At 67.7% G+C, this 22,758-nt stretch overlaps 4 protein-coding genes and 1 non-coding gene across 9 annotated transcripts; 3 read left to right on the top strand and 2 right to left on the bottom strand.

Moving 5' to 3' along the window:
* The first annotated feature begins 1,239 nt into the window (after nt 1-1,239).
* On the top strand, nt 1,240-12,001 carry LOC149856056 (glutamate dehydrogenase, mitochondrial-like). 2 transcript variants are annotated; one of them, XM_090020431.1, is made up of 12 exons: nt 1,240-2,188; nt 3,706-3,786; nt 4,341-4,396; nt 4,935-4,998; nt 5,347-5,441; nt 5,700-5,879; nt 8,755-8,892; nt 9,059-9,196; nt 9,697-9,777; nt 10,170-10,385; nt 11,151-11,213; nt 11,634-12,001. In XM_090020431.1, exons 1-12 carry the CDS (start codon nt 1,717-1,719, stop codon nt 11,748-11,750), a joined length of 1,701 nt encoding a protein of 566 aa, XP_089876557.1. In that variant the 5' UTR covers nt 1,240-1,716; the 3' UTR covers nt 11,751-12,001. The 2 variants fall into 2 exon arrangements, with proteins under 2 accessions (XP_089876557.1, XP_089876556.1); XM_090020430.1 differs by having other exon boundaries at nt 11,151-11,776.
* Nucleotides 11,907-13,344, bottom strand: LOC149856055 (uncharacterized). Its single transcript, XM_090020432.1, has 3 exons — nt 12,534-13,344; nt 12,136-12,198; nt 11,907-12,038 (listed from the first exon to the last, which is right to left on the bottom strand). Exons 1-3 carry the CDS (start codon nt 13,030-13,032, stop codon nt 11,941-11,943), a joined length of 660 nt encoding a protein of 219 aa, XP_089876558.1. The 5' UTR covers nt 13,033-13,344; the 3' UTR covers nt 11,907-11,940.
* A 72-nt stretch (nt 13,345-13,416) lies between these two features.
* Nucleotides 13,417-16,602, bottom strand: SNCB (synuclein beta). Its single transcript, XM_090065313.1, has 5 exons — nt 16,475-16,602; nt 15,504-15,542; nt 15,121-15,239; nt 14,096-14,185; nt 13,417-13,903 (listed from the first exon to the last, which is right to left on the bottom strand). Exons 1-5 carry the CDS (start codon nt 16,593-16,595, stop codon nt 13,871-13,873), a joined length of 402 nt encoding a protein of 133 aa, XP_089921439.1. The 5' UTR covers nt 16,596-16,602; the 3' UTR covers nt 13,417-13,870.
* A 4-nt stretch (nt 16,603-16,606) lies between these two features.
* Nucleotides 16,607-18,861, top strand: EIF4E1B (eukaryotic translation initiation factor 4E family member 1B). Of its 4 annotated transcripts, none has more exons than XM_090065311.1 (7): nt 16,918-17,190; nt 17,318-17,421; nt 17,518-17,613; nt 17,935-17,998; nt 18,177-18,290; nt 18,475-18,614; nt 18,719-18,861. In XM_090065311.1, exons 1-7 carry the CDS (start codon nt 16,918-16,920, stop codon nt 18,831-18,833), a joined length of 906 nt encoding a protein of 301 aa, XP_089921437.1. In that variant the 3' UTR covers nt 18,834-18,861. The 4 variants fall into 4 exon arrangements, with proteins under 4 accessions (XP_089921435.1, XP_089921434.1, XP_089921437.1 ...); XM_090065310.1 differs by having other exon boundaries at nt 17,315-17,421; XM_090065309.1 differs by lacking the exons at nt 18,177-18,290; nt 18,475-18,614; nt 18,719-18,861 and having other exon boundaries at nt 16,607-17,137; nt 17,518-17,993.
* Nucleotides 18,862-20,326: 1,465 nt separating this feature from the next.
* On the top strand, nt 20,327-20,515 carry LOC149856052 (U2 spliceosomal RNA). The gene has a single exon (XR_016438410.1). It is a non-coding gene; the product is annotated as a U2 spliceosomal RNA (small nuclear RNA).
* The last annotated feature ends 2,243 nt before the right edge of the window (nt 20,516-22,758 follow it).

The following is a 22,758-nucleotide window of genomic DNA, read 5'->3' as shown; positions in this document are numbered from 1 at the left end:
GGCTCCCCAGCCTGCCGGACCACCGGGGGCAAGGGCAGGGCCGGCTGGGCCACATCCACCGCGCAACAGACCCCCACAGCAGCTGGGGCCATGCCACACAGCCACCTCCCACCCGTGGTGCCCAGGCCCCGAGACCATGTCCGCATGCCCTGAGGACAGATGGGGAACACCCCCTGAAGCCCCCACGGGCCCTGTGTGTGAATATGCCCCCTGCACAGCCAGACATCCGGGCGGGCTTGAGGGAGACCTGCTGGTCCTCAGCACAGACGCAGGGCAGCGACCCCCATTCAGGGCCTGCGCCCAGACTCTGCTGGCACCAGCGCAGGGAGCCACGGTCCAACCTGGAGGGCAGCATTGTCTCTGGCAGGAGTCCAAGGCCTCCCCAGGCACCCCCCTCCTCGGCTCTCACGCATGGCTGCATGTTTTCTGCCTGAGTGCACGGCCCATTCCCGGGGCAGCCGAGCAGAAGGGCCAGGCTGGGCGCAGCTGCGGGGCCGCAGATGGGGTGCAGCATCCCACCCCGGGAGTGCTGGGAGGGCGTCACATCCTGGGAAGCAAAACCACGGCCCGCAGGGTCTGTCTGCGTGTGCCCCCACCCCAATACAGCCCTCGGGGCCCCCGGCTCAGGGCGGCTGCTCTTCAGCGGGCCCCACCACAGCCCGGCTCAGACGGGAGCACTTGGCCTGCACTGGTCCAGAGCTGCTGTGAGCTCCCAGGAGGAGCTGAAGATGCCAAACACCCTAAAAATAGCTGCTGCCGCTCCAGCTGGCGCTGGTGACACATTCCCAGTGGGGGCGGGAGGGGAGGAAGCTTTCCCGTGGCTGCGCTGCGCAGGCCGTGCACCCCCCACGTCTGCAAGGCCTGGCACCAGTAGACCCGGCCCTACGTGGTCTCGGCTCCGAAGCCATCAGGAGCTGTGGATGCCGTTTTGCTTTGCTGATGCTGGACCCCCCGGCTGCATGCTGCTGTGCCCATGCCATGCGTCTCCAGGGCGGGCGGCTGCTCATGCCCCGCCTGACCCCCCCAGGGCGCTCTGCGGAGAAGGGAAGGTGAGCGCTGGAGCTGCTGCCAGCCTCCTGCTGTGCCAGGCAACCTGAGGCCCCTGCCGCGGCCAAGACGAATGGGGGCGAATGCCTCGTCCAGCCGCCATGGGGAGCATGGGCTTCCCTAGCAACTCCTTGCCCAGGGCAACCCCCCCCCACACACACACACACACCCACACACGCACACAACCAGGCGCCTTTATTTCATGCACTGCTCAGCGGGTGCCAAGAGGCAACGTGGCAGGTGCCACCCAACTGCTCTGGGCACCAGCCCAGCTCCAGCCCCCTTTGTCAGGGAAGCTGAGGCCAGGCCAGTCTCGGGGCTCCTGGGGAGGGCGAGGGCGAGGGCAGGGGTGGCACAGCTGTGCAGTGCCCCCCAGGCACGGTGGCCACGCGCCGCCACGTGCTCCCCTCGACGCCCACGCGCTCCGACCCAGCGCCACTTCCCGGGCGCCCTCCCATTGGCCGAACTCTCCGCCTATCCGGAGAGCCCTGGGCCGCCGCCCCGCCCACTGGCCTCTTCACCCCTCGGGGGCGCTGCTCTGCCAATCAGGAGCCCCGCCCCACCCTCATCAGCCAATTAGGGGAGCGTGCTGCGCACAACCAATCAGCCCCGCGCTTGTTGGCGTGAGGCCAGGGAACGGGCGGGTGGCCAGGGACAGAGCTCAGGGCTATGCAGCGGCTAGTGGGGGCCGGGGCGCGGCTGCCGCGCAGGGCCCCGTGGGCAGTGGCGGGGGGCAGCGGCTTCCGGCTCCTGGCTGGGGCCGGGGGCCGGCAGGCGTCGTTGCCGAGGCGACAGGCGGGCGGCGGCGGCGGAAGTGCAGGCCTGGCCGGAAGCGGAAGCGGCGCGCATGTGGGGCGGAGGGGGGAGCACGTGGCGGCAGGCGACGCGGACCCGCGCGGCTTTCTGGAGGCGGTGGAGACGTTCTGCGGGCGGGCGGCGCGCGTGGCCGAGGAGGGGCTGGTGCAGCAGCTGCGCAGCGGGAAGCCGCGGCGGCAGTGGGTGCACGGCATCCTGGAGACCGTGCAGCGTTGCAGCCACGTGCTGGAGGTCTCCGTGCCGCTGCGGCGCGACAGCGGCACCTGGGAGATGGTGGAGGGCTGGAGGGCGCAGCACAGCCAGCACCGCCTCCCCTGCGAGGGGGGTGAGTGCTGGGCCTGCCCCTTGCCCTCCGGGCCCAGGGTAACGCTCGCACGCACGTGTTCCCGCCCCGGGAGCGCCTCGCGATCCTTTTGGGGGGTGCGGTGCAGTGTAGTGTGTGAGGTGTGTCAGCGTCACTGAAGACCAGGGCCTGGTATGAAATTGCATCGTTATTCTCCGATTTAAAAAAAATCACAAATTCTCTAATAAAACCCCCAAAATCTGTGATTAAAATGAGAGGTCCTGCACAGCCCCCTCTGGCTTGCTCATGCTCCTCCACATCACCCCCCAGCTGCCAGGGCTATGGGGCCAGGGACCCAGGTCCACATCCCCTGCTGAGGCAGCAGAGCAGAGCTCGCTCCCCCCACCCCGCTGCCTGCCTGCTGCAGGCTTGGGCCGGGGGACACATCTGCCACCCTGCACACTCTCAGGTCTTCACAGCCTGGCGGGTGCAACCTGGCAGAGCGGAGAGGGGCCACGCAGGAAAGGCGGCTGCTGCTGCAAGCTCCGTCCTGCCCGGATAGCATGTCACTGTATGTGCTGCGGTGGGGGGGGGGGCACAGGGTTTGCCTCTCATTGCTGCCCCACACAGGATGTGCATCACCAAGGCAGCACAGAGCGGGCAGCAGCAAGCACCTGTGCTGCATGGCCCCTTTCAGCTCTGCAGCGCTGGGCTGCACCTGCTGGGCTGCAGAGGCCTCGAGGGAGGGCAGCAGGGTGGGAGACTGAGCCCGCATCAGGCAGCCTGCACCCATCCTATGCACAAATCTGGGGGGTACAGGTCCCCACTGCCCCCAGGAGTGTGTGTAGTGGTGGGGAGCTGGCCCACCTTTCTGTCCCCCCCCTCACACACACGAGCTGCCCACAGCCCCATCCTGCTCCCCGCATTCCCCTGTCACCACACATGGCCCCAAGCCCCATGGACTACTTAGCTGAGCAGCAGCCCCCAGCCCTGCCCAACTCCCTCCCCCCGTTCCCCATGCTCCCCCCACTTACCTGCGGGAGCTGCTCTCCAGGCTGCCAGGCAGTCCCGTACGTGTGTGAGCGTGCACATGCACATGGTAACCCCTGCCTGACCACCCTCCTCCCGTTCCCCCAGCCCCTCGCAACCTGGAACTCTGCCCACCTCCAGAGAGCTCTTTGCAAAACAGCAAAATCCTTGGGTTTCTGCAGCAAATGAGGAATCTGTTGTTTTCTCCAGTTTTGGATGAGAAAAGGAAAACCTGGATCCCTACTGAAGACAAGCCCAGAGATTTCCAATAGGAATTCACAGTGTTAGAAGTATTCTGCCCTGCTGTGGCCTTGTTGAGTGCTTTGCAACAGAAAAAAGCACAGGGTTATTTTTCCGTGCTCGGTAAAGGGTGCAAACGGAGCTGGCGCTTTTGAGGGGAGCCTTGAGTTTGGAAAGGTGGAGAACCACTGCCTTCAGTGTGGAGGCAGTGCCAGGTGTACTCTGATTCTGCTCTTGGCTTGGGAAATAGGCAGCCCCCTCAACCTGTTGCTTTTTTGCCCTTTCCCCAGGCGTTCGTTTCAGCAGTTCCGTCAGCCTCGATGATGTGAGTGCTCTGGCTGCCCTCATGACATACAAATGTGCCGTAGTGGGTAAGCTGGGAAGTCTCAGGGCTCTGGGGTTGTGTGGGGATGGGATGAAGATGTTGCCCAGCAGGGTTTGTAGTGGAGGTTGGAAGCAAAGAGGGCCTTTCCAAGGAACACCCAGTGTTGGGTACGCAGAACGTGACAGCAGGGCCTCTGGGTGCCATAAAAGGCGTTTCCCTGGGTCTGGGTCTGGGTTGCTCCCCTGACTTGCGATCAGAGAGATTTGGGAGTTCCTCTCTGCCTGGTGGAGCTAGAAGCAGGTGGAGCACTGGGGCTGGGGGTCATTTGTTGCATAACTTCCCTCCGTCTGCGGCGCGGAGTTCAACTCTACAGCATCCACACCTTGTTGAGCCACTAATCCAGCTGCACAAAGTTGCGGTTGTGGGTCAGTGCAGCAGGGAGCACTGCCTTGCGCTCTGGCGGTCCATCCTTCCCACTTTATGCTGTACTGAGTCCTCTCTGGTGGGCTGTCATAATTGGTCCCCACGGTCCACCAGCAGGGGACCCAGCAAATGGTGCCTGAGTGCCAGCTGCTGACCTGGCTGTCTGGTGCCTTTCAGATGTGCCTTTTGGGGGGGCCATGGCCGGCATAAAGATCGATCCCAGGAAGTACTCGGTAAGTTGGCCCCATTCCCTCAGACGTCACGCTCCACTTGCCTGGGATTCACACGGCCTTTCCTGCATGTGTGCGTGTGGGGGGTGTGACTGATGCGCTCTGACAGGCCTGGAAGAGGAGGTTGTATCAAGCAGAGCTCATCCAGAGGCTGCAAGCAGCAGCTTGAGGAGAGATGGGGGGGTGACAGATTCTGATTTGTGGTTCGGTACATTCGCCCAGACAGGTGACAAAACGCGAGGCGGGTTGGCATCTTGCCCAGCAGGAGAGGGAGGGGATGTGAGTGAGAGGCCGAGTATCGTGTGAGCAGGCTGCAAAGTGCAGTCCTCTCCCACTTCAGTGCAGCAGGGATCCTGTGCCCTATCCAGGGCCTGATGTGGCTGCCCTTCAAGTGCCTCGGCCCAAAGAGGCTGTGCCATGAGCCACGCAGGGTCATAATATGTATGCTTGGGAGTATGTGGTAGTCGTTGGGTGCCATGCCTCAGGTCCAGGGCTCCTTTTTGGGGCCGCAGTAACAGCTGTGTTTGCGGTTCTTATGCAGGAAGCTGAGCTGGAGAAAGTCACGAGGCAGTTCACGATAGAACTGGCCAAGAAGGGTTTTATAGGTGAGGGGGCCCATTCATAGGCTCAGAGAAGGAGCCGGCTTGTTGTGGGGAGTAAAAGCAGGGGCTGAGCAGCATGCCATGTAGCACGGGGAGCGAGGTGGCTGGAGTCTGTCTACTCATGAGGCAAGTGCACTTCTCATCATGGCAGTGTGAGAGATTGGAAGAGATGTGGTAAATCCCTGCTAAACCACAGGCAACAAACCCAGCAGCAGGGGCTCTGAAGAGCAGGCTAGAGCCAGCCTCATGGTGCGGATGGATTGGTTGCCGTCTTGCCTAGGGACTGGGGGGTGGGACAGTGCTTGGGGAGTAGAGACCAGCTGGGCTCAATGCCCCTTTTCTCCCTGGCAGGGCCCGGAATCGATGTGTTGGGGCCTGACGTCGGCACAGGCGAGCGGGAGATGTCCTGGATTGCAGACACGTATGCGCACACACTCGGCTACAGGGTACGCAGGTGCAGGAGGCAGGGTGTGCAGACAGCCGTGTTTCAGGACATGGCATGGCCTGCCTGGCCAGCTCAGCACCTCCCTGCTTCAGATGGGCCAGGTGGGCAGGGAGTAGCCTTCAGTGTCCCCCCAGTAAATCTGTGAACATGTGGCTCAGGTTGCCCCGGGTTGAGGGTCTTGGCTTCCTCCAGAAGAGATGTGCAAGACATAGCCTTGACCTGTGACCTCTGCCCTCTGCTTTTTCCCTCCGGCCCGTAGGACATCAACGCCCCTGCCTGTGTGACAGGGAAGCCCATCAGCCAGGGTGGGATCCACGGACGCACCTCAGCCACTGGCCGCGGCGTAATGCACGGGATTGAGAACTACCTCAGCAACACGCACTATATGGACCTCATAGGCCTGAGCCCTGGCTTCCCCGGCAAGACCTTTGTGCTACAGGTGAGCACCAGGCCGCACCCTGGAGGTCACTGTCCTTTCAGGGGAGTCCTCCCCACCCCCTCCAGTGACAGGTGCCATGGTTGGCAAGCGTGCCCTCTCCTGGCCGGCTCCCCCCTGCCACAGTGCTGCTGGAGTCGGCATTCTGGGCTCTCCACCCCCCTGGGAATGCAGCCCGCCTTGCAACCCTGTGCTGGGGGCCAATAGGCAGTGCCAGCTTGCCACCCCCAGTGCTCATGTGGGAAGGCAGCTTTGTTTGTCTCTGGCTGCTTGGCTCCTGTGATGCTGCCGTACAGCCCAGCTCGGCACCTCCAGCCCCCTCAATGTCCCAGGCCTCAGCAGCCCATCTTCCTGTTGCTGTGCTGTTCTCCAAGCAGCTCCTGTTTCCAGCCACCTCCTCTGTCTCCCTTCAGCCCTGCTGGTGAGGTGGGCCCTGGGGGCTGGCTTTGGGTCAGCCTGTGGGTTTCCCCTGCAGAATGTGTCTGGCAGGAGCCAGGCTGCTCAGGAGGGGAATTGGCTCTGAGCAGCAGAGCTCTGGGTCACCCCAGCTGCCAGCGTGTGCCCCCTCACCCCGGCTCTGCTGGCTCTCACTCCCTGCCAACCCAAAGCCTTCCTAACCCTAACCCTGCCCCCCAAGCACTGAGTGACAGTGACTGGGGTGGAGGGAGAATTCATTGCCTGCCCAGGGACGTGTGGCCTTGTCACAGGACCCCTAGGAGGAAGCAGCCCCCCCCGCCTTGGGATGTTCTGCTACCCCCCCACAGCTGGCTACAAAGGGCACGGAGCTGTGGCCCTGGGACCACGTTAGCCATGCAAGGCACAGGACAGGCAGGCCCTGCAGGCAGGGAGCTCTATGGCTGCAGAGTGGAAATCCAGGTCAATCGAGCAGCACTGAAAACAAGAAAGGACAGGCCAATGGCACGTGCTGTGGTCCGAGAGTTGGCTGTAGAGCTGGACTGGGAGAGCATGCACATCGGCTTCCCCCGGGCCTAATGCCCCATGACTGCCTGTACAGGGGGCACTGGTTTGCACTGAGGGTGCAGTGACCCGGGCTTGCTAGCAGAGGATGGGCATGGGCACTGGGCACCTGGAGCAGACAGTTGATCTTCCAGGTGGTCTGTGGGCCCTTGGGCAAGTGCCCTGCGCACTGTGGTCCCAGGATACCCGTGCTCAGTGAAGGGGCCCACAGCCCAGGCAAAGCAGAGTTTGCAGGGCTGCTGGACCCTCCCTGCATTGTAGGGGGTCCCAGGCGGCCACTCACTGTGGGCTGTGCCTGCAGCGTCCCCACAGCAGCGGCAGGAACGCAAGCGCAGGTCACACCCGTGCTTTGCTCCACGGCTGTGGCTGCTATTAGATGCTCCTGGGAGAGGGCTCTTGCCAGCTTGGTGCCGCCGCACTGTGGGCAACAGAGCCCCCACCTCCATTCTCATGGGCAGTGCAGATTTGCTGGTTGATCGTGTGGCTGGAATAAGTCCATCACTGCAGCGATGGGCAACGGAAGTGTTGTTCAGACAGCAAGTCGTGGGATTGCAGCAGTGCGAGGTATGTCCAGGGTTTCCTGGACTGTCACACACCAAATTCCTGTGCAGAAGCTGAGTGGAAAAACCATGGCTGATGCAGTGTGCCCACCTGCTGCATGGATCCCACCAGGCCTTTGCTGAGCCCCTTTCCCACAGAATTGGTGAAGGAGCATGAGGGCAAGAGGGTGACAGGGCTGAGTGAGCAGGCCGAGTCCAGGAGGGGCAGGGACCTAGACCTGCAGCCTCTGGTGACAGGTCTGTGTTGGATCTGTGCTACCCTTCATGGGGAGCAAATACAATCCCCCATGAGGCTGGGCTGGCCACAGTTTCCTTCCTAGCCTCTCTTGCTGGCCATGACCCTGCCCTGTGGGATGCTGCCTTGGCTGCCTCCCAGCTTCTGGTGAGAGAAATGAGACTGAGCGAGGTGGAAGCCTCAGCTGGCAGAGCCAGGCTCATGCTAGGAGCTGATGTCTCTGAGTCATCCATCACCTTTGCTCTGCAGATTCATTTCCAGGAGATCCTCCACTTCCTAAGGACTTTGTGGAGCTGAGGAGGAGCTGCAGTGTCCCTGGCTGTTTGCCGGGCAGGGATTCACCAGAAGGGCAGTTTGGGGTTTGATAAAATAAGAGCTCCAGCTGCAGGGCTGAGGTACTGGGGGCTGCCAGGCTCATGCTGCCCTGGGAAGAGCCCAGCTACAACAAAGGCACCAAGGATGCTTCGGGAGGGTGGCCTGCTGGGGAGTGGCATGCCAGCGGTTCTCCAGTCCTTTCACTACAATTTTGACTCTGCCAGGCTGGGTTGGTATGGCTTAGACCCAAGGAGGAATACCTGCTGTGGAAAACTTGCCTGGCTTTATCCCAGCACTGCCACTGCTCCAATAAAAAAAGGTGGCCCCACAAAATCCCTGCCTGGCTCTTTCCTACTGAATTTTGATACCAAGGTGTTCATAGATTGTTAGGGGCTGGAAGGGACCTTGTAGATCACCGGGTTCAGTCCCCCTGCACTAGGCAGGAAAAGACAACTGGGGTCAAGTGACCCCAGCAAGGTGACTGTCCAGTCTCCTTTAAAGTTGATGACTTTTGTAGAGGGAAGAGGGACCCAGCACATCTGTGACCTGGGCAGCAAGGGGGTCTGGGTGATGCTGTTCTCTTAGGCCTACCATAGCCCCTTGCTCCCGGGCCCACGCATGTGCCTGCTCCCAGCTGCCAGGAGATGGCAGCCAAGGTTCTTGGGAGCAGCCAGCTGGACGTGGCATTGCAGGGCTTGTGGGGGTTTGGGGTGCCTTGGAGGGCCACAGCTGTGGCACATGCGTGTAGCCAGCTCAGCACAGGCCCTGTGCCCTCTCCTCTCCCCAACAGGGCTTCGGGCATGTGGGGCTGCACACGATGCGGTACCTGCATCGCTGTGGCGCCTGCTGCCTCTGTGTCGGCGAGGTGGACGGCGCCATCTACAACGCCGACGGCATCCACCCCCAGGAGCTGGCAGACTACAAGCTGGTATGTGCTGCTGCCAGACTGGGGGGCAAGGGTGACAAGAGACCCCCAACAAGACACCTGAACAGTGGAGCCGGGCAGGCTGAAGAAACCAGTGGGGAGGGGACTGGGATTGCACTGGCCCCAGCGCTATGCATAGATCAGCCACGGACTGTCCTTGTCCTGCCAGGAGCATGGCACCATCGTTGGCTTCCCAGGAGCAGAGCCCTACAAAGGCAGTGTCCTCGAGGTCCCCTGTGACATCCTTATCCCAGCAGCCACAGAGAGGCAGCTCACAGCAGAGAATGCCCACCTGGTCAACGCCAAGGTAGGAAGCACCCTGCAGCCGTGCCTGTGGGAGCTCGGCCCTTGGTGCCTGTGTCCAGCTGGGTGTCGGAGCAGCCCTACAGCTGTATGGAGGGAGTGTGGGGCTGTGACCCACTGCAGCAGAGAGTGTGAGTCACACGCTTCCTGTGTGCTGCTGGCCCAGAGCCTGGGTGAGGTATCCGGAGGTACCCAGGGAGAGGAGTTGCAAGGGCTGGGGCAGTCCAGCATGGTCATGGGCCCCAGGCATCCCTCTGCCCTGGGACATCAGTGGAGCAGGGTGCACCGAGCACAAGGCGGCTGGGCCTCTGCTCCCTCCTGAAGTCGAGATGCGAGCCGTTGGTTCCAGTACAGCCCCAGGGCCTTCTGCTAGGTGTGGTCTGGACAGTCCCATAGTTGCCTGCCAGGCATCCACTGGGCTGGCATGGGGATGGGAGGAGGTGGCAGCCAGGCCCTGCTGCTGGGCATCATCTGTCTCATATAGGGTGTGTACCTGCTTTGCAGATTATCGCCGAAGCAGCCAACGGCCCCACAACGCCAGCAGCACATGAGATCTTCCTCAAGAGGAACATCCTTGTTATCCCGGTATGTTGGGACCGGGGGAGCAGGAGCGCTGTCCTCCATCCCCAGCTTGGCCTAGGGAGCTGGAGGAGCTTAGTTCATGCAGCCGTGGGGCCTGGCCAGGCAGCCTGGGTTAGGTGCAGGCTGAAGTGGCTGAGCAGCATCTCCCCCAGGGCTCTGGGTGCCTCCTGCAGACAGCACACAGGAGCCTTTGCTCCATCACTTGACTGCCTTGAGGCCCTGGTCACCCCCGAGGCAGAGAGCACAGTGCCTGGGAGCATCCGCTGGGGCCCAGAGAAGGTGCTGCCCACACTGGGTCTCTCAGTCTGGGGCTCATTGGGGTAGGAGGAGGGAGGCTGCTGCTGGGACTTGCGCTGATTGGGCCCCTCCAAGCCCCAGTGCTGCCCCTGTCCCAGGACCTGTACGTGAGCGCGGGCGGCGTGACCGTGTCCTTCTTTGAGTGGCTGAAGAACCTGAACCACGTGAGCTATGGGCGCCTTACCTTCAAGTACGAGCGCGACTCCAACCACCACCTGCTGCTCTCCGTGCAGCAGAGCCTGGAGCGGGGCCTGGGCCGTGCCCACGGCGACCTCCCCATCGTGCCCTCCCCGGAGTTCGAGGCCCGTGTGGCGGTGAGTCTGCTCGGCCCAGCCCAGCCCAGCCCAGGGAAGCCAGGGCTGGAGCACGGTCACCTCTCAAGTGTGGTACTGGGGCAGCTGCCCCTGCCTGTGGGGTGCTGGGAGCCACCGAGGCAGGGCATGGGTCAGGGTAGCTCCAAGGGCTCCCTGCAGCTGCCCTCCTACCCATGGGCACTGCAGGCACACAGCTGGCATCCAGTGTGGACCCCCTTGCTACTCTGTGCCGACGTGGCTGGCTTCTGGCCTCTGACAGTCCTGGGGGACTTGTGCGAGCCCTGGGAGCAAGTGACATGAGGTGCCTGGCCCTGTGGCCTGGGCAGGGGGGAGGTGTGCAGGCTCAGGTGAATGCACAGCCCTGGTAATGTGGGGGCCAGGGCTGGGGCAGACTTGGGGGCTGTAGGCACTGGCCCTTTGGCTTTTGGGTCCAACCAGCCCTGGAGCATGATGTGGGGCAGCCACAGAGGCAGGGGAGGGGGTTGCCCTGAGCTCGTCATCAGACATGGGGGACTGGGGTGTGAGATGTGTGTGGTGCAATGAGGGCACAGCTTGGGGTAGGTCCTGCCTGGCACTGCCCCAAGCCAGCACAGGAGACCCAGACATCACATCCCGCAGCACAGACACTGCTGGCCCCAAGCCAGAGCAGGGCAATGCCCCACAAAGCCCTGGTTGGTGCAGGGGTGATGCAGAGGCCCCCAGCTCCACAGGCAGCCTGGGCCAGGAGGAGAGCTGCCTCTCTGAGATTGGCTTGTTCCTACACAGGGCGCCTCAGAGAAAGACATCGTGCACTCGGGGCTGGCCTACACCATGGAGCGCTCGGCCAAGGTACCTCCTTGTTGCTGCTGTGAACAGACCCCTCCCACGAGTGCACCCTGGTGTCCGCCTGCCAGGATCAGGCTGAGGCCTGTTGGCACCCCCTCCCCTGGCACCGGAAGGTGTCCCCCTCCCTCAGTGCTGGCTCCTTACTTCTGTCTCCATGCAGCAGAGGACTGCTGTAGCTGGCTGCTTTGGGCGTGTTGGGGAGAGCTGCTTCCTGGCTGAGCGTGGGGGATAGGGACAGCCCTGCCCAAAGCTGCAGGTGCTGCAGTGGGGCGGGGGAAGGCCCGGGGACCGCTTTGTGTCAGGGCAGCAGCACCGCTTGCACGTGCAGCCCAGGAGCACACAAGGAGGGTTGAGCATGAACTGCCCCTGCCACCCCCAGCAGCCTCCGCACCTCACCTCACCTCCACACTCCCTGTTCCCTAGCAAATTATGAGCACAGCCCAGCAGTATGACCTGGGCTTGGACCAGCGCACGGCCGCCTACCTCTGTGCCCTGGAGAAAGTCTTCAGGGTGTACAACGAGGCTGGCTTCACGTACTGACCAGGCTGCCCCGGGGGCTAGGGCTGTTCGCCCTGGGACTCCAGCCCCAGCACACGCAGGAGCTGCCCAGGCTGGGTGTGTTGGGGAAGCAGCTGCATGCAGCGCAGTGCCTTGATAAAGGGTTTATTGGAGCGCGCCCGTGTCCCGCGTGTGCCTGCGTCGCCCCCCTCCAGGCGTGGCCATGGCCCGGCTATGCCAGTTTCTGGCCCAGCCCCTTGATGGCCTCCTGCGCTTTGGAGGCTGCCGTGCTGATGGTGCTCTGTGTCTGTTTGGTCGCCTCTTCGGCAGCTGGGCAGCACGGGGGGAAGGAGAGAACAGCAGTTAGGTGAACAGTGCCCCCATAGATAGCCAGCTGTGCCCCCCCTGCTCTGTGGCCCCCGCTCACCTGTCCGGGTGCCCTCCTTGGACGTGTCTGCTGTCTGCTGTAGCACCTCCCGGGCCGCCAGGACTAGGAGAGGGGAGACGGTGGGTGACTCCCAGCCATCCAGGCGAAGCCAGCCGCAGGTCCCAGTCTGGCGGCCCAGGCAGCCTGCCTGGCTTGTGGCAGGTGTGAGCCCCTCCCCGGCAGTGCCGCTGGCTTCCACAGTGCTCCCTCCCCAAGGGCTGACACGGCTGGTCCCGGGGCCTGGGAGCTAGGTACAAGGCAGCTGGGGGTCTGGCCCTCTGCCCCCAGGCCCTGGGGGTACAGGCCCCCCCCATTCCCCCAGTTGGCTCTGCAGCTTTAACCATGCCAGACCTGTGGGAAGTCTGTGCTGACAGCCCCTCCTGGCCCTGGGCACTGACCTGCAGAGTCCGTCACGCCCTTGGCCGCAGCCTGCGTCTGCCCACGGAGGCTGTCAAAGGATTTCTTCATGGTGCTGCGCTCAGTCCTGCTGCCCCTGGGTGGAGGAGGTCTGTGCTGCCCAGGGCCGCAGCCACAGCTGTTAAATACCCAGCGGGTGTGGGGGGCAGAAGTGCTGAGCACGGAGCTGGCACCCGAGTGGCCAGTGTCAGCAGAGCTGTTGTGTGCGGGGCTGCAGCGGGTGGGGGGCTCTGGTGCTGTGTCTCTGGCCCAGCTCTGGATGCAGGCCCAGCTGCCCTCTCCCTGCCCTCGGGCGCTGGCTCTGGTCCCGCTGGCTCTCAGGCTGGAGGTTGGCAAGCCGCACGGCCAGGAGCTGGCTGGGCTGGTGGCTGCCCGCAGGCGGGGGTGGCTGGAGCCCAGCTTCCCCCAGCAGCAGGGAGGAGGGAGGGCGTCCAGGAGGCTCAGGGCGGCACAGGGGTGTTGGGGGACTGGGTGCAGCATGGTGGTCGCTGCGTGCTCAGTAGCTCCAGGCCTCTGTGCAGGGGCCTCCCCTGCCGTGTTCTCCCACGCTCAGGCTAGGGCCGCTGGCTGCAGCAGACACGCAGTGCCCGGGAAAGTGGCAAGCAGCTCACAGCGATGCTTTTACTGGGCCGGGCAGGAAAGCACTCGGCCTCATGGACACGGCAGTGGAAGGCAGCCTGCAGGGCACCATGCAGACCTGGGCTCCCCCGCGTCACCTCTGCAGCTGGACAGTAGGGAGCAGGCCCAGGGCAGGGGGCACTGCCCTGCCCCTCGGGTCAGAGCCATCCCCTACCCCTGCTCCACTGCACAGACCCTGAGGCCCCTGTGGTGCCCCCCCAGCCCAGAGATGCCAGAGGCGGCAGCTACAGACAGGAGTTGTCTTTATTCACGGACACGGGGCGGCTGTGTCACTGGCAGCCGCCCGCGGCACACGACACACACGGCGACGGCGGGGGGCACGTCCATGCCACGGTCACAACACAGAGCGTGGGAGTGGAAAGGGGGGGCAGGGGGCCGAGGCACGTGCAGGCCAATGTACAGCGGGATGGGTGGGCAGTACACACGTGGGCACAGGGTGGGCAGCCCCGGGAGGGACACGGGGCGCACACGCCCGGTCACGCGGGCAGCGGGGGGGGCTCCGGGCACGCTACACAACACGACATGGAGACATGGACGCGGCCAGGTCCCTGGGGCCGGACCGGAGGAAGAACTTGTGAGGGATGAGGGGACGGGGCTCCACTGCCCGCTGGCCCCGGCACTGCGGGGGGCGGGCGGCTTGGGTCTTGTGCTGCTGGTGGAAGAGTCAGGGCTGCAGCCGCTACGCCTCGGGCTCGTACTCCTGGTAGTCCTCCTGCGGCGGGAGCAGGCCGTGAGCGCAGCCCTGCGCGAGCCAGAGCAGCCTCGGGGTCGCTCGGCCTTGTCCCCTGGTCTCGCCTGGCAGGCATGCAGCTGGCACAGGCCCCGAGTCGGGCCACGCGGGGCGAGGGGAGGGGCTGGTCCTGGGGACCCCTCTGCCTCCCACCCAGGGGGACGATTGTCTCACCTGTGGTGGCTCCTCGTAGCTCTCGCCCTCTGGCTCCAGCAGGGGCTCGATCAGCGGCTCCTCCACAGCCTCCTGCGCCACCTCCTCCGGCTGCAAGGATGGGCCACGCCGTCAGCCCCGGCTCATGCCCCCCTGCTCAGTGTCCCGCACCCCTGGGCCAGGTTGGGGGCTGGGCCTCGGGGCACATGCGCCAGGCGGGTCCAGCTCCTCTGTGCTGGTGCCCCACTCTCCCCTCCCGCCTTGCCAGGAGTGCAGAGGTCCGATGTGTCCCGGGGCTGGGAAGGGGTATTTGCCCCTCCTGGTGTCAGGGTTTCCCCCTTCCTCAGCAGTGCCGGGCGCTGGTTGCAGCCCAGGCTGGGGCCTGGCTGCGCCAATGCTCCTGCTGGGACCAACCCCGCAGGGGCCTGGCTGGAGGGTCTTGCCCCTGTGCCCAGGCTCAAACCAATGCTGCACTGGGGGCAGGAAGGGATTTGACCCTTGCTCAGACTGGGGATGGGGGGGCCTCACCTCCCTCTGGCGGGAGTCACGGTCTCTACCCAGGGTCTCCAGTGCAGGGTGATTCCCGAGGCAGCAGCAGGATGCTCCAGGCCCCAACCCCTGGGGGCTCCCGGCCTGGCACGGCACAGCTGGCGCAGGTCATGGGGGGGCAGGCAGCCTGCCCCCGCGTGCACGCACGCACACACGCGTGCACACACATGCACACGCAGCGCTGGCTGGCTGGCAGCAGCCGTGGCCTCATTTCTGAGCTGTTGCTATTTTGGGATAAGCTGGAAGCGAGCGGCTCAGCATGGTCCAGCTCCCTCCCCCCGTGCCGTGGAGCCCGCAGCTGTCGGGTCCCCTGCGCACGCACACCTGGCCACCGCCGCCCCATCACACGCACACGTGCACACCCGTGGCCTTGTGGGGGGGGGGCACGCAGCAGCCGTGGGGCAGGGACCCTGCAGCAGCGCTCCCCGCCTGCCCGGGGGGGCACACGCGGCAGCCCCTGGGCAGAGCAGGGGGAGTCGTGGGCGTCCAGCGCTCACCTTGAGGTCAGTGGGGAACTCCTCCTTCTTGACCAGCCCGGTGGCGGCCGCGATGTTGCCGGCCCCTGAGAAGACGGCGCCGCCCAGCTGGGAGGCCTGCTCCTTGGTCTTCTCGGCCACTGCAAGGCACACCGCATCACCCTGCACCCATCGCTGCCCCCCCCACGGGCATCAGGGCCCTCAGCCCCCGTGGGGTAGCAGCAAGTCTCCCCCCCACCCCATCAGGCCAACCCAGTGCCCCCCCTCCTTGCAGCCTGGGGACAGCTGGATCCTTTGCTCCGCTGTGCAAGGGGCTTTGGTGGCATCAAGGCCCCGGTGGCCTCTGATCTCGTTAGCGCGGCTTCCCCGGGCACGGGGCCCGCAGCGGGGGGGGCGGCGGGTACCTGAGGTGACGCCCTGCACCACGCCTTGAGTCTTGCTTCCTGAGGGCAGAGAGGAAAGGAGCACGGTGAGAAGGGCCAAGCCGCCCGGCTGGCACCAGGCAGGGCCCCATGACGGACAGGGCTGGACTGGGGGCCCACGGCTCTGCAGCCAGAGCGTGAGTATGCACCATGAAGCTTGCTGGTGCCCCTCGCTCCCAACCTGCACCCCTGCTCCCCGTCGGTGCACCTCGCCCACTTGGCAGACGAGGAATGGGCAGGAGCCCGGCAGCGGGACAGGGAGCAGCCGTGTCCCTGCCCCTGAACACGCGACGCCTGAAGGGGCTCAGAGCTGGGCCTGGGCCTGGGCCTGGGCCTGGGGCACCGAGCAGCGGGGCTGGCCTGGGCAAGGCAGCGAAATGAAGCGGGGAGCAGGGGTGCAAAGCGGACTCAGCCCCACCCTCTGGTCGCACCCCTGCCAGCAGCTCTGCGTGGGGCAGTCCCAGGCACCAGGCCGCGGGGCTCCCCTGCCCCTGCTCGCAGGGACCCCTCGCCCCGGGGGGCCCGAGCAAGAAGGGAGACATCGCAGTGGGGCTGAATGCAGGGTGGGGGCTGGGCAGGGGGCAGCAGCTTGGTGGGGGCTGCTCGTCTACAGCCCCCAGCGGCAGATCTGCTCCAGGGCAGGATGGGGCCGGGCCCTCTGGGACCAAGCGGCAGTGTCCTTGCCCTGGCCTGGTGCGGGACGCGGGCAGCGCCAAGCTCCGCAGGGCAGGGACAGGCCCGGCAGCGCCTGGGGGCGGGGGGCTGCAGGGCTGGGGAGGGGGCAGCATCCGGGAGCGGCCTGAGCACAGAGCTCCGCTCCCCTCACCCCGGCCCCGGCCCCGGCCCCTTGCTCGGCTGGAGCCCGGTGCCGGTGCGGCTGCATCCCCGGGCCCGCACCTGCCGGCGGGGGGGGGCGGCGCCGCGACCCCCGCACCGCGCCCGCACCGCCTTACCCACGTAGAGGACGCCCTCCTTGGTCTTCTCGGCCGCCTCGGCCACCCCCTGCTTGGTCTTCTCGGCGGCGGCCACCACCCCCTCCTTGGCCTTGGACAAGCCCTTCATGAACACGTCCATGGCGGCGCTGGCTCTGCGGGACACGCGCGGGGCAAGATGGCTTCAGGCCGCGCCGGGGCTGCGGGGCATCGTCGGGGCCGCGGAGCTCCCCGCAGCCGCCCGCGTCCGCGTCCCCTCCGGGCAGGGGCCGCGCCGGAGGACTGCGCGCCCTTGAGACGCGGGGGGGCCGGGACCGCCTCGCCCGCACCCGCCGGCCCTGACCTGCGGTGCGGTAGCTGGAGAGGGGCCGCGGGCGCTCAGCGCATGCCGGGCCGGGCCGGGCGGGGCGGGTGCGGGGCCGGGGCCGGGTGCGGGGCGGTGCGGGGCTCAGCGCGGCTCTGCCATGGAGCAGCCCGCGGATTGCGGCGCCCTATGCGGGGCCGGCGGCGGATTTCATCACCGCGCACCGCGCCCGCCCCCCGCGCCCCGGATGCAGCCGCCCCCCGCGCCGGGCTCGGCGCGCCCATCCCCGCGCCGCGGGCCGCCCCCGCCATGCCCCGCAGCCCCGCACCGGGGCCCTTTAAGAGCCCGGGGCCGGGCCCGCATAAAAGGCGCCCGCGGGGGTGGGTCGGGCGCGGGCGGGAAGATGGCAGCGGCGGGAGCCGCAGCCGGGGCGGTGAGTCGGGCCGGAGCGGGCCCCGGAGCTGCTCGAGGGGATGGGCGGCGTGCGCCCCTCGTGCGCTGCCCGGCCCGGGGCAGCGGGGGCCTGCGGACCCTGCCCTGATGCCCCGCTCCCGTAGCAGGGGGCTGCGCTGGCCCAGCCGCAGGGAGCGGCACCGCGGCGGCGCAGGGCCCAGAGAGCCGTGCTGGTGGCTGCGCCCCCGGGGAAGCACCCGCTGCAGCACAGGTAGCGCTGGTCCAGCCCCTGCCCCAGGGGTCAGCCCCCACCCCCCAGGCCTGGGGCCGCGGGGCGGGCGCGGCGCTGACCGTCTCCTGCACCCAGGTGGGCGCTGTGGTTCTTCAAGAACGACAAGAGCAAGACGTGGCAGGCCAACCTGCGCCTCGTCACCAAGTTCAGCACCGTCGAGGACTTCTGGGCGTGAGCGCGGGCCGGGGCCAGGCCGCAGCCCCCCCCCCCCCGCCCTGGGCTGGCGCTCCCTTCCTGGCGCCCGTGGGACAGGCGGCAGGCAGGGCTGGTGCCATGACCACAGGCAACACCGTGCTGGGGGGCGGCAGTCCAGGCACAGCCCCTGGTGCCAGCAGGGCTGGTGCCCCTGGCCCCTTGCTCTGGGGGGTGGGGGACGCTGTGGTGCTGCCTCGGCCCGGGCCCCCTGCAGCCCGGGGTTGCCCTTGTGGGAGGGGGGCACACGGGGGTCCCGAGGTCCTGCCCCAGCCCCAGCGGCTCCCCTTGCCCGTGCAGGCTGTACAGCCACATCCAGCTGGCCAGCAAGCTGACGTCAGGCTGCGACTACTCCCTCTTCAAGGTGAGGCCTGGGGGGAAGAGGGCAGCTGGGCTGCGGCCGGGCCCCCCCAGGCACTGCGGCAGGGCTGCAAGGGAGCAGAGCGGGGAGCCGCGGGCGTGGCGCTTGCCATCCGGGGGTGGTGGCGGGTGTCTGCCAGCGGCGGGGGGGGGGCTGCTCCTGGTGATGGCTGCGCCCCCAGGATGGGATCGAGCCCATGTGGGAGGACAACCGGAACAAGTGCGGCGGGCGCTGGCTCATCACGCTGGCCAAGCAGCAGCGGCACACCGAGCTGGATCACTTCTGGCTGGAGACGGTGAGTGCGCCCAGCCCTGCTCCCCCCGGGCCTGCCCCCCCGAGCGGCGCGGAGCTGGAGCCCCCCAGTCCCGGGGGGCACTGCAGGCTCCCTGCCCGTCCTCGCCCCTGGGGCGCTGGAGCGTGGCGTCTGGCCCTGTCCGGGCGGCGCTGTGCCCTGGCCCCCCGTAACGCCGGCCCCGCAGCTGCTGTGCCTCATCGGGGAGTCATTCGGCGAGTACAGCGCCGAGGTCTGCGGCGCTGTCATCAACATCCGCGCCAAGGGCGACAAGATCGCGGTGTGGACCTGCGAGGCCGAGGACCGAGAGGGCGTCACCCACATCGGGTAGGGCAGGCTGGGCTGCCGTGGGGCGGGGGGCTGCCCCGGGCCAGGGGTGGCGGGCGGGGGGCTGGCAGGAGGCCTGAGCGTGCTGCTCTGCCCCCCCGCAGGCGCGTGTACAAGGAGCGCCTGGGCCTCTCCTCCAAGGTCGTCATCGGCTACCAGGCCCACGCGGACACGGCGACCAAGAGCGGCTCCCTCACCAAGAACAAGTTCGTGGTGTGAGGCTGGGCCGCCCCAATGAAAGCACTGCAGCCAGCACCGGCTCTGTCCTCTCTGCGGCGGGGGTGGGGGGGGCCGGGGCTGCCCTGACCGTGTCTGGGCCGGGGCAGGGGTGCACGATGCGCTAGCCTGCCCCGGGGCTGTGCGGCAGGGGCAGGAGCTCCCGTACACAACGGGCAACCCAGCAAGCTTCTGGGGCGGGGAAGCCCCCCCCTGCCCCCGCCGTGCTGCGCTCTGGGCCCTGGTGCGCGGCTGCAGCTGGGCCGGGGCCGGGGGAGCTGCCCTGCTTCCCCCCCCCCCCGCCCAGGTGCATCAGCTTTGCTCGGCCCAGGCTGCTGGCACAGCAGCTGCAGCCCATCCAGCACCGGGGGGTGGGGGGCTCTGTGCTGCAGCCTCTTGGGGGTGCGGGGGCGGCGCTCTGGTGCAGTGCCCCAGCCCCGGGCTGCCCCGTGCGGCTCGGGGCCCCTTGGCCCCAGTCCTGCTGTGCCCCCCAGGCTCCTGCTGCCCCTCCCCTGGTGGTTGCAGGCTCGGGTTCGGGAAAGGAGAGCTTCATCCCTTACTCCCGCAGCAGCCCGGTCTGGCCCTGCCCCTTCCCTGATGCTGAGGGCAGAGCTAAGGCTGGATTAGCAACGGGGCAGTGGCCCTGCTTGCCCCGTCCGGGTAGCGCCCGGGGCCGGGCGCGCTCCGCTCCCGGGTGCAAGGACGCTGGTGGGCCGCAGCCCCCGTTCAGCCTGCAACCTGCTGCACGGCGAGGCAGCTGTGGGCTGCGCCGGCACGAGCCTCCGGGGCAGGAGGCAGCGGCTGATGGTGCCTCTGCTCCCCACGGGGCCGGGGCCGGCCGCAGCACGGCCCGCGGTCTGGCCCCGCCTCGTAAACAGGACGGGGCCGTGGAGAGGGGCCCGGGGAAGCTTTTCTCCCCCCTCGCCTTCAGGGGCGCGGCGGAAGCTGAGAGCGCAGCCACGCTCGCGCGTGCTGGGCGGAAAGGGGCGTCGGTCACGGCCGAGCACAGGAGCGAGGGGGGCGGCCCCTGCGTCAGCCCTGCCCGCGCCCGCGCCCGCGCCCGCGCCGCTGGAGGCTGCAGGGCGAGAGGGGGAGGGAAAGCCGGCTCAGCCCCCCTGCTGCGGCTGAGCCGCGGGGCCCGGGCAAGGGCGACCGGGGGTCAGATCCTGCCCGTGGCAGCTCGGCGGCTCTTGGGGGCAGCAGCCAAGGTGCCAGCGCTTGGAAAGCAAGTCCTAGGGGGAGCAGCTGCTGGTGCTGGGCCTGCTAGAGCAGGGAAAAGGTGCCGAGGTGGGGATGTCACGCAGTCTTCGGAGCCCCGAGTCGGTTTTGGGTGGATCTCGGGGGGAGAAACTGCAGGTAGATGCCAGGGCAGGGGCGAGCTGCCCTTCCCCGGTCGTGGGCCTGGCGCTGGCTGGGTCCTGCCACAGGGCCGGGCGGGCCGGCCGGGAAGGGACCTGTTCCTCCTGCTGTTTGTTACAGGCCTCAGGGTTTCTTACTTACCTGTCAGGGGAGACACCATGATCTGGAAGGTGGTTTTCCCAGGGTAATTGTCTCTGATATGTCCTCCATAGGAGGTCTACATTGAGCAGATTCTTTTCGGTGTTGGGTGGTGGAAGCGGAGCGTGCTCCATCCACTCCATGCATTGACCTGGTATTGCAGTGCTTCCAGGACCGGTGCAAAAAAACAGAAAAAAAAAAAAGCCTCAGGGTTTCCCCTTGCCCAGCAGCACGGGGGAGAGGGTGAACCAGGCCTGGGGGATGGGGCTGTGCAAGGCTCTTGCCGGGGCCCGGCTCACGTCTACACCAGGTGCCCTAGGGAGGGCCAGGGATTTTGCCCGCTGGCCGGGGCAGCTGGGGGCAGGCTTTGCCTTCGTCTCGCAGGGGCGCGATCCTTCCCATGGGCTCTCTCCCGGGTACCTGACACCATTTTGGCAGCAGGAGCGTGGCCGCCATAGCCCCCTGCTTTCCCTGGGGCCAGGGGTCGTGCGCGGTTTTGCTCCAAGGGTGGACGTGGGGCTTGGCCGGGCTGCCCTGCCTCCGGCTGGGCTGGGACGGGCTGCGACCACTGCCGCTCCCTGCCAGCCCCCCGGCTCTGGGCCTGAGCGGGGCCGCAGGCTGCCCGAGCGGCCCTGGCTGCCGGCGGGGCTGGCCGGGCCCCGGTGCCCCCCCGGGGGCTCGGTGCGGAGCCGGGTCCGGGCCCCGCCACCCCAGGGGCGAAGGGAAATGCTGGCGCCGTCCCGGCTGCCGTCACCAGGTGTCACTGCGGGTCCGTGGCACGGCCGGGCGGCCGCCTCGGGCCCCGCGCGTGGAAGGACGCGGGGGATCGCGGCCGTGCCCCCCCGGCGGCCCGGCGCTGGGGCTGGCGCCTGGCAGAGCCCCCGGCCCAGCTCCCGGCTGCAGCGGCGGCGTCTCGCCGCGCGTGGGTGCCCCCCGCAGGCGGCTGCCCCGGGGACGCGTGCGCGGCGTGGGGCTTGCCGCCGACCCTCCCGTTCCCCCTCGTGCCCCGCGAGGCGCGTGGGTGCCCCCTGCTCCCCCCTTCAGCCTGGACCGGCCCGGGCCCACGGGTGACCGCGACTCCCGCTCTGCACGCCCTGCCCGCGGGGCCCGACGTGTCCGCCCCCGGGCCCCCGTGGACGGCGCTGCCCCGCCTCCGCCCGCGCTGCCCACTCCCATGCGTGACCCTGGCACCTCCCGCCGCTCGCAGAGCCGAGCCCCGCGGCCGGCCCGGCTGCCCCTGCCCCCGGGGGGCTGCGGGCTCGGCTCGCACGAGGACCCCGGGGACCCCGGCGCCGCCGTATCCCCGCGCTGCGGCCGGCCAGGGCGCGGTGCCCGGAGCGTGGCGGGCCGGCCCCCCCGCGGGCCCTGCCGACACGCGTGGGGTGCGAGGTCTCCTCCTCCCTGCGCCCCCTTCCCCTCCCCGTGCGCGGGGGCTGGGCCAGCAGGAGGAGCCGGGCGTCGTGGCCGGCAGCCCCTGGGGCGGGGGCGCCTGGAGGGGCTGGGGCTGGGCTCCCTGGGCGGGGGCAGGCCCGGGTGCCTGGTGCAGCCACAGCCCCTGGCACCACGCGTGCTGCGGACGGGGCACGAGGCCGTCACGCGCAGGGGCCCGTGCTGGCCCCGCTCCGGAGCCCTGGCTCCTCTCCCCAGGCGGCCGGAGGGGGCCAGCTCCACCCAGGTAGCCGGGAGTAGCGCGAGGACCCGCGGACGGACGGACAGGCGCGGCCCCACGGTGCCCTGGGGCCGGGAGGCCCTGCCAGGCGTTGTGGGCGCCGGGCCCTGCTCCTGTCTGATGGGGCCATGAGCCCCCAGCCGCCCCCTGCTCCCAAACCAGAGCCACCGTGCCTCGTGGGTGCCTGCCAGCACCCAGGGCTGCTGCAGCCCCCGGGCAGGGACACGTCCCAGAGGATCCCGCTGCCGACGCGGGGCGCCCCGCGTGCCCCGGCACATGGCCCCCCTGGCCTGCCCTGAGCCCATGCAGGCGGGGCCGTGGAGGTGTCCCGGCCTCCTGCCCCGGGACCTGGTGCTGAGCGACACCAGTGCGCCGCGCTCCCGACAGCGCCTGCTCCGGGCCTGCTCCACGACGCCTCCGACCGTCCGTCAGCGGGGACAGGCCGGTGCCCCAGCCGCCTCCGCCGCCCTGCCTGCAGCGGCTGCCGCCTGCGGGTGCGGCAATTCCAGGCCTGATGGATTTACATACAGAAAAACTAGAGCGTCAGCAGGGTGACACGGGCATCGATCGGCGCAGACAGGCAGCGCGGCAGCGCCATCCGTCACGGCCCGCTGGCCCCCGGGGACAGGAGGTGGAGCAGCGCTGGACCCTGGCCCGGGGGTCCCTGCATTGGCCTGGGAGTGTCCCTGGATAGCTCGGTCTGGAGGCTGGGTGCTGGCCTCTTATCACCTGGGCGCAGTGTGGGAGCATCAGCCACCACCC

This window comes from Crocodylus siamensis, chromosome 10, assembly GCF_052110815.1.
Source record: "Crocodylus siamensis isolate JL-2025a chromosome 10, ASM5211081v1, whole genome shotgun sequence".
In the NCBI taxonomy this organism is placed as follows: Eukaryota; Metazoa; Chordata; order Crocodylia; family Crocodylidae; genus Crocodylus; species Crocodylus siamensis.
The sequence above is the reverse complement of the archived record's forward strand: the minus strand, read 5'-3'. Positions and strand labels throughout refer to the sequence as shown.